At 33.8% G+C, this 14,265-nt stretch overlaps 2 protein-coding genes across 2 annotated transcripts; one reads left to right on the plus strand and one right to left on the minus strand.

Moving 5' to 3' along the window:
• Nucleotides 1–2,188: 2,188 nt before the first annotated feature.
• LOC104880186 (clathrin light chain 2-like) lies at nt 2,189–2,681 on the plus strand. Its single transcript, XM_059739366.1, has 2 exons — nt 2,189–2,290; nt 2,445–2,681. Exons 1-2 carry the CDS (start codon nt 2,189–2,191, stop codon nt 2,679–2,681), a joined length of 339 nt encoding a protein of 112 aa, XP_059595349.1.
• A 424-nt stretch (nt 2,682–3,105) lies between these two features.
• On the minus strand, nt 3,106–8,987 carry LOC100266670 (putative serine/threonine-protein kinase). Its single transcript, XM_002274621.5, has 6 exons — nt 8,765–8,987; nt 7,338–7,450; nt 6,920–7,130; nt 5,878–6,115; nt 4,639–4,789; nt 3,106–3,693 (listed from the first exon to the last, which is right to left on the minus strand). The coding sequence occupies exons 1-6, from the start codon at nt 8,835–8,837 to the stop codon at nt 3,337–3,339; spliced, it is 1,143 nt and encodes a 380-aa protein (XP_002274657.1). The 5' UTR covers nt 8,838–8,987; the 3' UTR covers nt 3,106–3,336.
• Nucleotides 8,988–14,265: the final 5,278 nt, after the last annotated feature.

A 14,265-nucleotide genomic window follows, 5' to 3' on the forward strand; every position in this document is an offset into this window, starting at 1 on the left:
ATTTTCAAATATTTTAATGGATTCATCTCAACCTTTGAAGTACTTTTAATAATACAAAAATCAAAACTTCTTGTTGAAATATTTGGGCAAGTTGGTTATGATATGTTTCAACATCCAATTCAAAAGCATATTTAGGTGAGGTATATGCATACTTCGGTATATGTATGTTTAAGAAAATCAAGGATTAAAAAATGAATTTTATCAACATTCTAAAAATTAATTAAAAATAATAAATTTCTTAAAATATAAAATATTGACTTTAAAAAAATTAATTAAGAAAATAATTTTCTTAAAAATAAAATCTCAAAGTTATCAAAAATTAATTAAAGATATTTTAACTCAATTTTAAAATTTATAATACAAATTTATCTTACTAAAAAAATAACTTATCTTTAACAAACCTTTTTAGACTTACTTATTATAATATGGTGGAATGAACAACAATTTTGAATTTTCAATAAAATATAAGTCATTATCTTAAAAAAGTTCATATATTATAATGAAAATGAATGAAATTGTGTAAAAATTGTATTCTTTTATTAATTTAGGTTAAAAGAGTCAAAATTGATTTTACTATTATAAACGTTTCTTATACAAAGGGGCAAGACGATGATAGGCTAAGGACTGTTGTGTGACAACCATGGGAGGAACGTGAGGGGACTTTAAAAAAATTAAATTAGGGAAATTAAATAAAAGTTACTTTTTTATAAAATAAAATTTATTTTAAAAAATTATAATTTTATTATTTAATGTGAAGTTATTTCTACTGTCTAATGATATTTCAAAAGATGTACTAAATTCAGAAATAGTTTTTTAAAAAATATTTTTTAGATTAAAAAAAAAAGATTGATTTTTGTTGAGACAAACTTGAGTCAATAAAAGAAGTCCACCTATCTCACAAGGGAAGCTAAAAATTTTGAGAGAAAGAAAGAGAAAATTGAGTTAGGAACTAGGATATAATAAAATAAATATATTTTAAAGTATGATTAAATTTTTATTTTTTAAATATAAAAAATTAAAATATATTGAAAATTTATATTTATAATATTTATTTATAAAATCAAAGTATTACATAAGTAAAATTTTTTATTTTATAAAACTTAAATGCTACACAAGAAATAAATCATAGATGATTTATTAACCCATGGATATTATTTATAGCGAATTTAAGTAAGCCTTTTTAAAAAGAGTAATGTAACTGAATTTGATTTTAAGCCAGAATAAAATTGTTAAATGTTAAGTCTATTTATTTTTGTATGTGAAAAAATATTTATAAAATTAATTATTATATTTATTTTATTTTTATTTGAAAAAGAAGTAATTTAATATATTCTCAATTATTCCTAAATATCAAAATTTATTATCATAATAAAATTTTTGTAATGATTAATGATGCAATTGGTTAAAAATTTAGTAACAGACAATAATTAGAGTTTTTAATTATGCTTGATTATTAATAAAATATTAGAAAAAAAAATTATAACTTACTATTGTTTCTATATAATGCGTTTTAAAATTTACTATTAAAATATAAGTTTGGTATTAAAATTAATTCATTAATTTTTGAATTTTTAATTTGGAAAAGAGTGAATCCTAACTTTTTATTTTTCAAAAATCCTTCTCCCCGCTTACTTTTTTCTTTGATGGAGTAAAAGTGAGAATAGAAGATTAAAGATTTAAGACTTGAAAGTAATTATTTTTTATATTTTTTATTATAAAAATATGGCCTTATGGTTATCAACATCATGCAATTTTTAACATTGTTCATGAATGATGTCATAAATAGTCATAAGGTTGCGGTGGATGACAATTTTGTGATAATATTTTTATTTGAAGTGTTTTTTTAATAATTTTAAAATGTCAAATGGTTTTTCTAAATGTTATAAGTGATTTTTGAAAATTTAAAAGTGTTTTTTTTTTTTAAATGCGCAATTTTCCTCTCGCTTATATTTTTTATGTTAGAAGTGTTTTATAAGGGTCCTGTCAAATCGACTTTTAGAATGTGTTTGTTAGTGATTTTAAAAAATGTTTTCAGTCTTTTTTATACTTGAAAAATAAAAAATTTTAAGTATAAAAAATATTAAAAACACTTTTTAAAATCACTGTCAAACATATTATCATATAGTGATGATGTTTAATGGATAAATAACGCAAGCGAATGGAATGGAGCAGGAGATAAGAACTAGAGATGTTGGAAGAAATAATAAAGGAAGCAGATGAATACAAAGTCCAGCTTTACAGGAGGCGGCAGATAGCTTGTGAAACCAACAAAGCCACCGACAGGGAACAGGTGAAAGTGAAAGACGCAAAGTCTCTGTTTGATCATTGATGATGGGGGGCTTGATCAACTTTGAACTTTCTAATCCATTCAACAGTATATAAACGGAGTTCATGCTCTCTAATTAACGACTTTAGTTAGTTATGACTTATGAGATATCTGTCAGTTATTTGAAGCGAACCAGGACATGTTCCATGCTGAAGCTGAGAAGAATTACTGGAGGGCAATTATGGAGCTGAGCTCCAATGAAGTGCCGGCCACTGAGAAAAGAAGGAGAAACGACAACGAGAAGAAGCCTTCTGTCATCGTTATTCAGGGGCCCAAGCCCGGGAAGCCAACAGACATCTCAAGGGACATAATCCACCTCCTCACCACCACCTCAACCAGTCCGACAAGAAGCTAAAACTGCTCATGCAGTGCAAGGCGAGGCTTTAGCTTCTGTTTTAGAGTGCAGTTGCAGTTTGGTGAATCTGCTTCTCTCTATGTCAAAAAACATTATTTGCCAAATACAGCTGTCCAAAATTTGATGGCTCAGCTTAGGCTTCCAGCAGTTTTTCCATGTAGAAAAGGTGTCTGTTCCTTTTGTATGGATTCTGTTGGCTTGGTATCTCTTATCATGCTGCCTCCATGTGAAGATGGTTTTGCTTCAACCTCCTCTCACGTTGGCTCAGTATCTTTTTTATTTTATAATTTTTTATCTAATTTTCTCTCTGTTTCCTTTTGTAGATTGGTCTTGCTTCAACCTCCTCTCAAGGGAAGTTTCTGATCGAAGAAGAAATCTGCAACCGTGTATTGGACTTGACCCACTAAAAGAGAATGAGAAACGATTGGATATAAGAATTTTTGAATCTTCGAGTAAGAAATTGATGACCAGTTATATATGTAAAAACATGAGCAACAGAGACACAGTTTCTGCTTTCATTCGTATACATTTCTAAAGCATAAGTGGAAAAAGGCCCACTATCAAACAAATACATGTTACAGGCTTCCATAAAAGTACAATAAATAGGATGCTGTTAAACCATTAATAAAAACAATGGGCTATATGAAACACTTGGTCACCTGGGAAGCATTTGCGTCACACTCTGGCTGCCTAAACTGGTTGAAGACACAGAAGGATTTATTGATTGCTTGCCTTTATTTCCCTGAGAAGATGATGACTCCTGTGGACTACTTTCCACATGATGAGTTGGCCGGCCCTTGTACACCCCTGGCCGTGTTAGTACCTTCTCATTGAGAATAACATCCTTGGACAGCATATCCACCACTAGCTTCATGTTGGGTCTTTGGTGTGAAGCAGCTTGAGTGCAAAAAAGCGCAACCTTAATGAAGCGCATCATCTCGTCCTCTGGATAATCAGTCAGTTCTGGATCAACAATTTCCAGAAGTCTTTCTTCTTCCTTCAGCTTCCATGTCTGTTATTCACATTTCAATCAGCACATACAAAGAGATCAACTCATAAACACACAAATCATGGTACACATTTTGCAGGAACAGTACACCCAAATTCTTGCATCAGTCAGGAAGGAAACACGAACAAAAACCAACAGATACCAATTTAGGTTTCCAGCTCCCTTTGGAGGTGTAACTAGACAACATCTATAGACTACCAACCAAGCCCAAGTAGGTTACATTTTAATTTTTCCTATTAGAAATTTGATCCCAATTTCCTTTTGGAATTTCTCCACCCATAGATTTTAACAGCCAAGGACAGGAGCTGTCCTCTTCCACAACCTGCCCATTGGCATTCACCAGATGGAGATCCTATTATTTTTTAGATGCTGAGATTGCATAAATTTTGTTGGTTTCTGGATCATTTTCCAATGCTTACCTGGTATGTCTTCTGTTGACATGACCAAAATTACTGGACAATTGAGCAAATAGGATGGAGTTCAGCAGAGAGTTTGGAGAGTAGCTAAACCAAATAGTCATATAGGAGGCCTAAGCTTACACTGCTAGTTTGGATTTTAATAATGTGCGCCCAACTCAACCAGCCTAGGCAAGAATACTCTCCTAAGGTACAGCTAGTTTGGATTTCAATAACGTCTGCCCAACACATCCAGCCTGGTCAAGAATACTCACCTTGGGTACAGCCCAATGGCTGCTGCCACATTTCTTAAGAGAGAACAGTGCAAAATGCAACATGCATCTTAATTAAAATGAAAAGAAACTACAAGAAACATCTATTTCATTGCAGAGTAGCATGAAGAGAGAAGAAAATTTGGAAACCTATAAAAGCAGCACCAGCCCAATTTCAGAGTTCTCATTTATTTTCAATATCTTCTCAGCAATCAAAAAGGATAGTATACTTCTCTGACAAAAGTTTAGTGAAATTGAGGAATCAAGCTTGAAAAATTTACCCATTCTACCAGAACCAATAGTTCCTCTCCAAATGCTGCTTTACTACTACTTCTGCCACTAATTATTTCAAGCATAAGCACCCCAAAACTGTATACATCTGCCTTTTTAGTAAGCTGTCCCAACAAGGCATACTCTGGGGCCAGATATCCCCTGAAGACATAAATCAGATGAATAATGAGATGTAATGAGGAAACAGAAAAAATGAATGCCAAAAAGAAAGACAAAAAAAAAAAAAAAAAAAAAGAAGAAGAAGAAGAAGAGAGAGAGAGTGTCATAACATTTTACAGCATAATATCCATTGAAGTGAAACAGAACATTTAATGCTGCAAATACTAATTACAACTGGTTCCACATTTACATGATTCTGTTATTAGTGTAGGTCCATGTGCAATTTGATTAAACATCAAAACTAGCAGCCGACTTGATACACAGCCTATCATTCTGTTTCCCAGAAAAGCACAGCACTGGCTAACCACTGGGGATTTGATGCTAGGAAGGGCAAAAAGTTTTCAAGTCAATCCGAACGCAGGTAAGAAGAGGGTTGGACATCTTGTACAAAATTTGGGACAACCAACACACTTACAAATTTAAGCTCATTCTCTTGCAATGTAAGAAATGCATGTGTTTGTCAACTTAGTTTACCTACCTCAAGAAGCAAGTAAACCAAATTTAAGCTTTGAGGTAACCAAAATTAATTTCGAATAATTAACCCACAAATTCATCTTACCAGCAAATAGCAATATAAAAAAAAAGAAGCAATATGCCCATGTCAACAAGCAGACCAAGCTACGCTTCTATGACAAATTGGCCTAACACTCTAGATTGATGATTAAATCTCCAAACCTCTAGCATTTGTAGTTCGTACTCCATATTTGGCCAAAATAAATGAGTGGGAAGATTGGATGAGTCTACCAATTCAAAGAACCAATTCTTGTTAAATGAGGAACCCACTGATGGCCCCATCAAATGACACCTTCCAATTTTTGGAAATAGAGAATGGGTACCAATGTTCCCTTTCTATAACATCTTCTACATTATCAGAAGGCTGACAAATTTGCTAGTACTACCTAGCAGTTAATTTCTAAATAATTTTCAGAATCAAACTAATCTTGGTTCCAGGAAAATCTTACTCAACCAGACTTTCTAATAACTCAAAGTTCCAGATGATAACATGATAATCCTACTTAGATCAGATGGTCCACCAGATAGGAAGAAAAACAATCAAAAGCAATGCTTACACTGTCCCTGCTACTCGAGTGCTAACATGAGTGACATTGTCCGGGAAAAGTTTTGCCAAACCAAAATCTCCAATTTTAGGAAGAAAGCTTCCATCAAGAAGTACATTACTAGCCTTAATATCTCTGTGGACAATATGTGGTTCAGCTTCCTCATGAAGATATGCAAGACCAGAGGCTGTACCCATGCAGATAGAAACTCTTGTAGGCCAATCCAGAATCACATGTTTACCTTTTGAACCTGAAAGAATCGATGTTGGAACTTAACACAGCCTGAAAACTGAACACTAATAACATACAACCTTAATTCATAAGATTAAAATAAAGACCATCTTGAATGAATCAACTCATGCTTTGCTCATGTGGTAAAGGGATGGGGAGGGTTTGTGGGAGGTTCCAAGAAAAATTTACCTATAAAAAAACAAAAAAAAAAAAAACACTTGATGCTTTGGACAAATCCCTTAAATATAAATGACTTTAATAGAAAATAAAGCTTATAACTTCACTTTAAAGCCACATTTTTTTTTTTTTTTTTTTTGCTTTAGCTAAAAATTGAAGTTGAAATTAAAGTTATCATTTTTAAAAGGTAATATTGGTATCATAAAAGTTTTATTAAATATGAAATAGCTTATTGCATAAGTCGAAATAAAGCTTCTACAAGAAGTACCATTTTCTTAGTCTTCATATTAAGCCTTTTTTAAGTTATAATCTCTTTCAACAAAATTAACCAAACAAGTCCCCTTATTCAGCTTAAAAAAGTGCTTATAGCTTCTCAGAAGCCAATCCGAAGAGGGCCTCAATATGCTATGATTTGGCCATGTCACTTTGTTTGTCATATCCAATAAAATAAAAATTAAATATTACAGCATTGTCTAAGCCAAATCAGGCAGTGAAAGTTGAGAGGATAGGAGGAAAAAATTGGCACAACTAGGCACAATCTCTGACAACTCAAATTCAAAAAGTTATATTCTATGTAAAGTTGTAAATTCATTCAAGTTGACATATGAGCCACTTTCACATAAAGCACCCATATGCTGATGATTACCAAGTATTATGCTTGCAATGCTATTGTTCTCCAGATATTCATACACCAATATCCGATTACTGCCTTCAATGCAACACCCAATGAGTTCAACAAGGTTGGGATGTCGGATATTTGATATCATGTTAATCTCTGTTAAGAATTCTTGTGTTCCTTGTTTAGATTCAGCAGAAAGACACTTGATAGCAACTTGAGTACCATCCCTTAAAACGCCCTGTAACAAAGTGAGTGAGTACTAAATACCAAAAAGAACCATCTTCCCACACATGCATACATACCCACCCCTATCAAAGGAGGAACCAGACAATCACACACAGAGAAGGAGACACCTTAGCAGCTATAAAGATAATTTGAATAACATAAGGATTAACCTTAGGAGATATAAAGATAATTTGAATAATATGAGGATTAGTTATCTCACCCTATACACAACTCCGAAACCACCTCCACCTACTCTGCTTGATGGATGGAAGTTATTTGTAGCTGATCTCAGTGAATTATAAGAGAAGAGCCTCACATTGTTTGTAGCAATCTCTAACCATACAGACACATAAACAACGGACAAACATGTAAAGATCATTTAAGGTTAATTTGTGAATAAGACAAGCAAGACTAATAAATCTTTCAACTAGAACATCAAAACAACTTAGAATTAACTGGAAAAATTCTCAAGAGAACAAATATTTATAAAATATTTTGAGCTGGGCATTATTTTCTGCATGAAGTTCTAAGGATTTAACTTTGTCCATGCTTTCCAGATTAAACACAAACCAAAGGTTGTCTACAGATTCTATAGTTTGGTCTGCATAAATGAAAAATTTTAATGGTAGGCAAAAAAATGAAATTTTTTTAAAGGTTGACATATAGGTACAGAAAAAAATTTGTTGTGCTAGTATAAACTTAAGGCAGTTTGGTCCACAAAAATTGAGCACAAATTGCAGCCTAAAGTCAAGCTCAGGTAGAGCTTTCTTAGCCTGACACCTGGCCTGACTTGAAATTCAGTGATAAATGCATTTTCAAATATCCTACACTATTTTTATATTTTAGAGTAAAAAAATTACAAGGTCTACCAGAACCAAGATCTTGCATTGGAGTTCACAATTTGGAAAGTAAAATATTAATTATGCTATTTAACTATTCCAGGTAAATATGGGATGACACAAACCCAGTCAAAATCATCCTGTGCAATTGGTTGTGTTCAGGCTGTATGATTCAAGGCCCAGAACTTGTGTTTTGGGCTTACATCAGTTTGACTCAGGCCAATCTGAATTGCACCATATAACAGGTTCAACCATAATGAGCTTGTGAACGTGTCAAACCTGTTTTGACCAGCATACAGCTGTCCATTTTTATCCTGAATCGCTTAAGTTTTAACATCCTTAGGCTCATCTAGCATTAGTGTTTCTAATTAACACCCACAAACAACTTTATGAGGGCCTAACAGCAGGTTGTCTAGAGATCTTTTTAGGTGTGAATGCCTACAGCAGGTGAGATAATCCCAAAATAGAGTATTCGTGGTGGCATCTTCTATAGATCAATCAATGGAAATACTTTCATAAAAGGCTTTGGCAGGAGGAGAGGGCGTGATAGCTATATGAGTTATTAGGGTTACATATGGACAAGCAAGAAGGCGTTGACACCATTTGCACAGAGGTTCAATCCTTTAATTTCTCAAAAGGGAAATTATAGTCCTGCATCCTCCAGGAAATGCTGAAAGGCCAAATGGAAAAAAATGCTGGATGGTACTACCATCAAATCCACAATTCACTAAGAGTGCAATTTCAACAAATAATCCATCAATATAAAATTTACTGATCAAACAAACTCATTCCATATTCATCCTCATACCTTCTGCCTCTGGCTCCCTGAGACTCTTCTTCCCTTTACACCATTCAAATGCACCAAAACAGTTAAGACCCATTGCTACAGTGCCAGGCAACTAAGCCTTAAACCCATCTCTTCTTCAACCCCATACCTCCCACCAACAACAAAAAGATAAAATAAACAACCTGCGACAGTTCCAGACACATAAGCCTTAAACCCACCCCTTCTTCAACCCCATACCTCCCACCTACAACAAAAAGTAAAATAATCAACCTAAAATTATTACAGATTTTGCTACAATAAAAAAAAAAATGCTAAAAACTGGTTAAATTTTTTGCCTTTGTTCCACATTTTGTTATCTTTTCCGAACAACCAAACACGATAAACAAATCAAACACAACAAAAATATAAGAATCATAGGAAGCAAAGGAATTAACAACCACAAAACGAGTAAATTCAAAACCCTAACCTGCGTCCCGAGCAGTTCCGGATAGAAGAAGCAGAATGCAAAGCCCTAAAAGATTCAAAGCGCAAAACCCTAGATTGAATGGATTGGTGGGAACAGAGCAGGAAAAGATCCATTTCAATACAAATAGAAATAAAAATAATAATAATATGAAGAGGCTTGTGGAAGTGAAATATATTTTTGGGGTACAGATTTGGTAATTGAAGGGCGAAGGTCAAAAGTTGGCCATTGATGGAACGTAGTAGGCATAAGCGCTTTGATGGTGACTCGGAGACGACAAACAACTCCTAACTACCACACTACCAGAGTTTTCACTCATTTATTGAGATTTTTAGGATTTCCATTAAGAGTTTCTGTTTTTAGCGGAGCCGCCACCACCCACCATTAAGTTTCAGAATTGTTTAAAAAATTAAAGATATTAAAAACATTTTTATTATTATAAATTTTGAAATTATTAAAGTGATTTTTAAAAATATAATATAAACCAGTATTTTTATTAGAATTAATTAATTAAAAATATGGAATAATCTTGATATTTGTGAATCAATTTTCTTTTATAATATTTTTATTTAAAAAATAACTTATTTTTAACATAAATATTATTTATCATTTTAAATATGGGTGAGAAAATTTTTATGAAAATAAAACTAAAAAATATAAAGGGTTAATTTTTTTAACATTTTAATCAAATAATTCAATTTTTTATACAATATATTCTATTTAACTATCAAATGAAAAATGTTTTTATTTTTTTTATTTTATTTTTAAATCCAATTTTCTAAAACATAAATAAATAAAAACAGTTCAAATATATTTCCCCCAAATTATTAGAATATAACAGCAGGGGACAACATGCTTCACGGTGGTCAGAAGAAAGTAGTAAGAAACGGAGAACATCTTTTGGAGCTGACTCCTTCAACACCTTTTTAGCGTTATATTCAAAGAAAAAACACGGCCTGATGCAAAGTTTCAAACCCATAATTGAAATATGCGTGATGTGGATTGAATAATATATAGCGCCCACTTTCATATATTCCTTCCCTCCCCCAAAAATCCAATTTGGAAGCTCACCCGAAGTCTTCCAACTAGGAAACTGGTATGATGCATTTGCCATTAAAGAATAATTTTTGCTTTGTCTGGTTCTGTTCAGCGCTTCAACCTATTTTTTTTTTAATATTTGTAATAATTAAATGTTGACCAGTCACTTAAACTTCCACCAAGATTGGATTGGATGACTACCCATCTAGAAGCATTTACTTTTTCTGATTGACCAATCCTAATTCCTACACATTCTGAAATTCAATAACTATTTGCGTTTACCTTGTAATAGGGCTAATAAAATTTTATACATAAAAAAATTGAAAAGAAAAAGAAGACTTGCCGCCCGGCGAGTGGCGGCTGCGGCGACATGTGGCATTGAAGGGGTCAAATAATGGAGATGATGTTTACCAAATTGTTGGTGGTCTACCACGGGGTGGGAGTTTTACAGGGTCAGCCCGACTCAGCCGTGAGGGGCCTCCTACTCTAATGATTTTGTTTGTCATTTCTATTTTACCTATTCCTTTTAGATATTCATTCTGGTTATTGGTGTTCACTTGTTTGTATTTAAAAAAAAATGATATTATTTGAATAGATATTGTAAAATATATTCTATTCAATCTTAACAAACAGAAGTACCAAACACTTTAATACACCACATCTCAAATAAGGCACCTAAAAAAGTAAAAAATCACCTCATCCATAAAAGAAGGCGATCTTCTGAACCTGTTGGATGACCTGATTGATCGACCTGTGCCCAAAAAAAGGAATCTAACTATCATTGTCCTCATGTGCCCAAAAGTCAATAAAGTTTGCTGATATGTTGAAACCACTCGTTCGTGCTCATTCACAAAGTAAAGTGGCTATAAAAGGGAAATCTCTTCCTCATCAAACTCTCTCTCGACCTCTTAAAGAAGATGTAGAAAATGCATCTTTGTATCCAAAATGGTTGAATAAAATATCCAGTATTTTCCTTGAAGAATTTTAGCATCTTCATTGGTGATATCTGTGGGAACTCTAAACAAAAAGCTATGGTGGATGACCAAGAGTGAAGCTTAATCAATCCAAAGGAAGGGATTTGGATGATAAGTCTATCATTGTTCAACATCCAACATTTTCCACTATATGCAACAATAGCTAGAGCATCAACAACAAAATCTTGTAGGGGAGTTTTCCTTTTGTTTTTTCTTCTCTTTTTATAAATCTTTCTTTAATCACTTTTGTCTTGTGTAATGTTCAAGAAAATATCAACTTTGTAACTTTAGGAAAGTGAACAACTAACCTCTTGATTATCTCTTTGTTTTGGGTTTTTCTAGTACTACTTGAGATTGGTTACTCCTTAGAATTGAAAACAAGCAAATATGGGTTGAAACAACAACTCACAAGCTTTCATTCCATGCTGAGCAATTCTTGAATATCATGGAGTTCTAGGGAAACATATCCACCTACAATCTCCTGTCTTAGGTTGTATGACCTAGGCCTCATGTGTTATGGTTTAGCAATCACCGTCAATTGTTGAAAAATTCAAAATCTGACCAATTTCAAAGGGTACAAGCCCACAAATCCTCAATCTCAATATCGCCATGGTTGTCCAGACGATCTTCATCTCGGGCAACCAAAGGTACCTAAGCTTATGGTACCAAAAACCAAACAAACGCCACCTTGACTATCCAAATGATCTTCATCTTGGGCAACCAGAGGTACCTAGGCCTATGGTATCAAAAACCAGATGTTCCCCACCTCGACTATCCAAACAATCTTCATATCAAGCAACTAGAGGTACCTCATTCTCAAGTACCAATAAAACAACTTGACTTGCACCTACTAGCCAACACACATATCCTTGTAATTGATAGGTGAACCTTAATCAAATCAACTGCCCAAGATATGCTACACATCGTTCGGCTTGCTCAGGATTTTGCCTGACCTCCTACCTGCTTAACATACATGCCTAACTCCTTTTAGATAAAATTGGCTTGCAGTTTTATGCTTGGTTGAAGCCACTTGTATAGAGTTGGAGAGCATAACAGTTACTGACAATGTATGGAGGAGACATACTTTGAGGCACCTCAAGTATACGGGAATCAGATACAACATAAGAGGTTATTTAACCGACCTAACCTCAATAAAAAGTCATCAGAAACCGCAAGCACAATCTTGATGTCAACTTACATACACATCAGCCAAATGAAAGAAAATCTTGTCACCTTAGCAAGTGATTGCCTGAAGTCCAAATAAGTCTACTTTAACATATCTACTTTATAACCTTTAGCTCATTTATTTCATTTTACAAATACTATTACTAATAGTCTAGCTAAAAACAAATGGTCAAGGTAAGCAACCAAAAAAAAAAAAAGGTGAGGACAATAGGTAACACTTACCTCCAAGTCAAACTTGGTTAGACACCTATCTATACCTAATGGCAAATCATCTATAAGAAAATTGTTTGGAAGATCCATCAGATTTACTACTAGAACCAAGCACGCCTAAAAAGGTACTACGTCTAAACTAAACAAGTAGTTCTGACTATTGTGGAATGTTGTAATTACCTCAATAAACTCTACACCTTATCTCAACCCACGCGTATGTGCTTGCTAAAATGAAATTTGTGAGATTGGGAAAGATTGGTCACTAATCCTTCGGGAAGAGCTATTCATACAGTTGAAATCTAAGCCCATTACTAGAAGATAGCTAAAGCCAAACAACTAGTTACAACTCATTTGGTCTATATTAGTTAGAATTACGATCAGTCTTACCTGCCAAGACCCAAAATGATCCCCCTACAGGATTATTCACCTCTCTTAGAGGTCAAGGTCATAATTCGACCATTTTCTCTGACCAAGGAAGTGGGTCTATAAGTCTGTAACACCACACCTCTTTCCTCAATCTCTTATACCATGTATCAAACTACATTTCACTAAGCAATAATTAGTACGCATTTTTGGTCACATAAAACCCACACAACAACAAAAACTGAATAAGCCCCATAACTGGCACAGCTCGCAAAAAGTGCAGTCATCAATGCCTCCACAAACAACAAAAAATGGAGGAAAACCCCCAAAATTGGTACAATTCATCAGAGATGGAATCATTAAAAATAGCAAAACAATGTGACAAAAAAAAATCCCCACATGGGCACCATTCATCAAAAGTATTCTCTAATGGAGTATAAAAATGGGGTCATCCCCATCATAATGGACTAAAAATATGGCAAATATTGTCATCATCAAGGAGACTTCAACATAGGAGTCATGCTTAGGAAACTCTCAAACTACTTCGATCATATTGTTTATTTTGACTTGATCGTTCAATATGAAAATTGATTAGTGGGATCCCCAATGCCTATAAGTAAGAGAAAAATGAGTAAGACATGTCAACCTCATCAACAAACATCATATCCTTGGCAAAAGTGGGAGTTAAACATAAGAAGCTTCTCCTCGTTGCCATTCCCAAAAATGATTGAGATCTAGACCTGCTCACGGATACTCTTAAATCAAATACTAAAAGGAAATCATATGATCCTTCAAAGGCCCGACCTCATCATATGCATATCTCAAAAGAATCACATCATCACCAGTTAAGCCCTGATAGCTACATCATATACTTTTCAAGCGATTTCCACTACAATGCTTGAAACTACCTCAACGCTAACTTAGTCTTTATGGCGTCTTCATTAGATCAATGATTAGCACCTAAGAGAAACAGAAGGTAACCAAGCACAAACCAAAAGAAAGTTATCGGCAAGGAAAGAAGCGACTTCAAAGGTCAGGCCTAGACAAGTCGACTTCTTCAACTTGAGCTATATTCACCTGGAACTATTTGATTGAACTTATTGCATGACTTGAGCTCAAAACAAAGGTTTCCACACAGACTTTCGATCAAGCCACTTACTCCAATATGACACCTCAAACTAGACTTTGCAATACAAAACCAAATCTCACAACTGCAGCACCGACAAGAGCAACAACAAAATGAGCATCAACAGCATATGAAAAATATCTTGGCACACCAAGCCGACCTC

This window comes from Vitis vinifera, chromosome 8 (genome assembly GCF_030704535.1).
Source record: "Vitis vinifera cultivar Pinot Noir 40024 chromosome 8, ASM3070453v1".
Taxonomy (NCBI): domain Eukaryota; kingdom Viridiplantae; phylum Streptophyta; class Magnoliopsida; order Vitales; family Vitaceae; genus Vitis; species Vitis vinifera.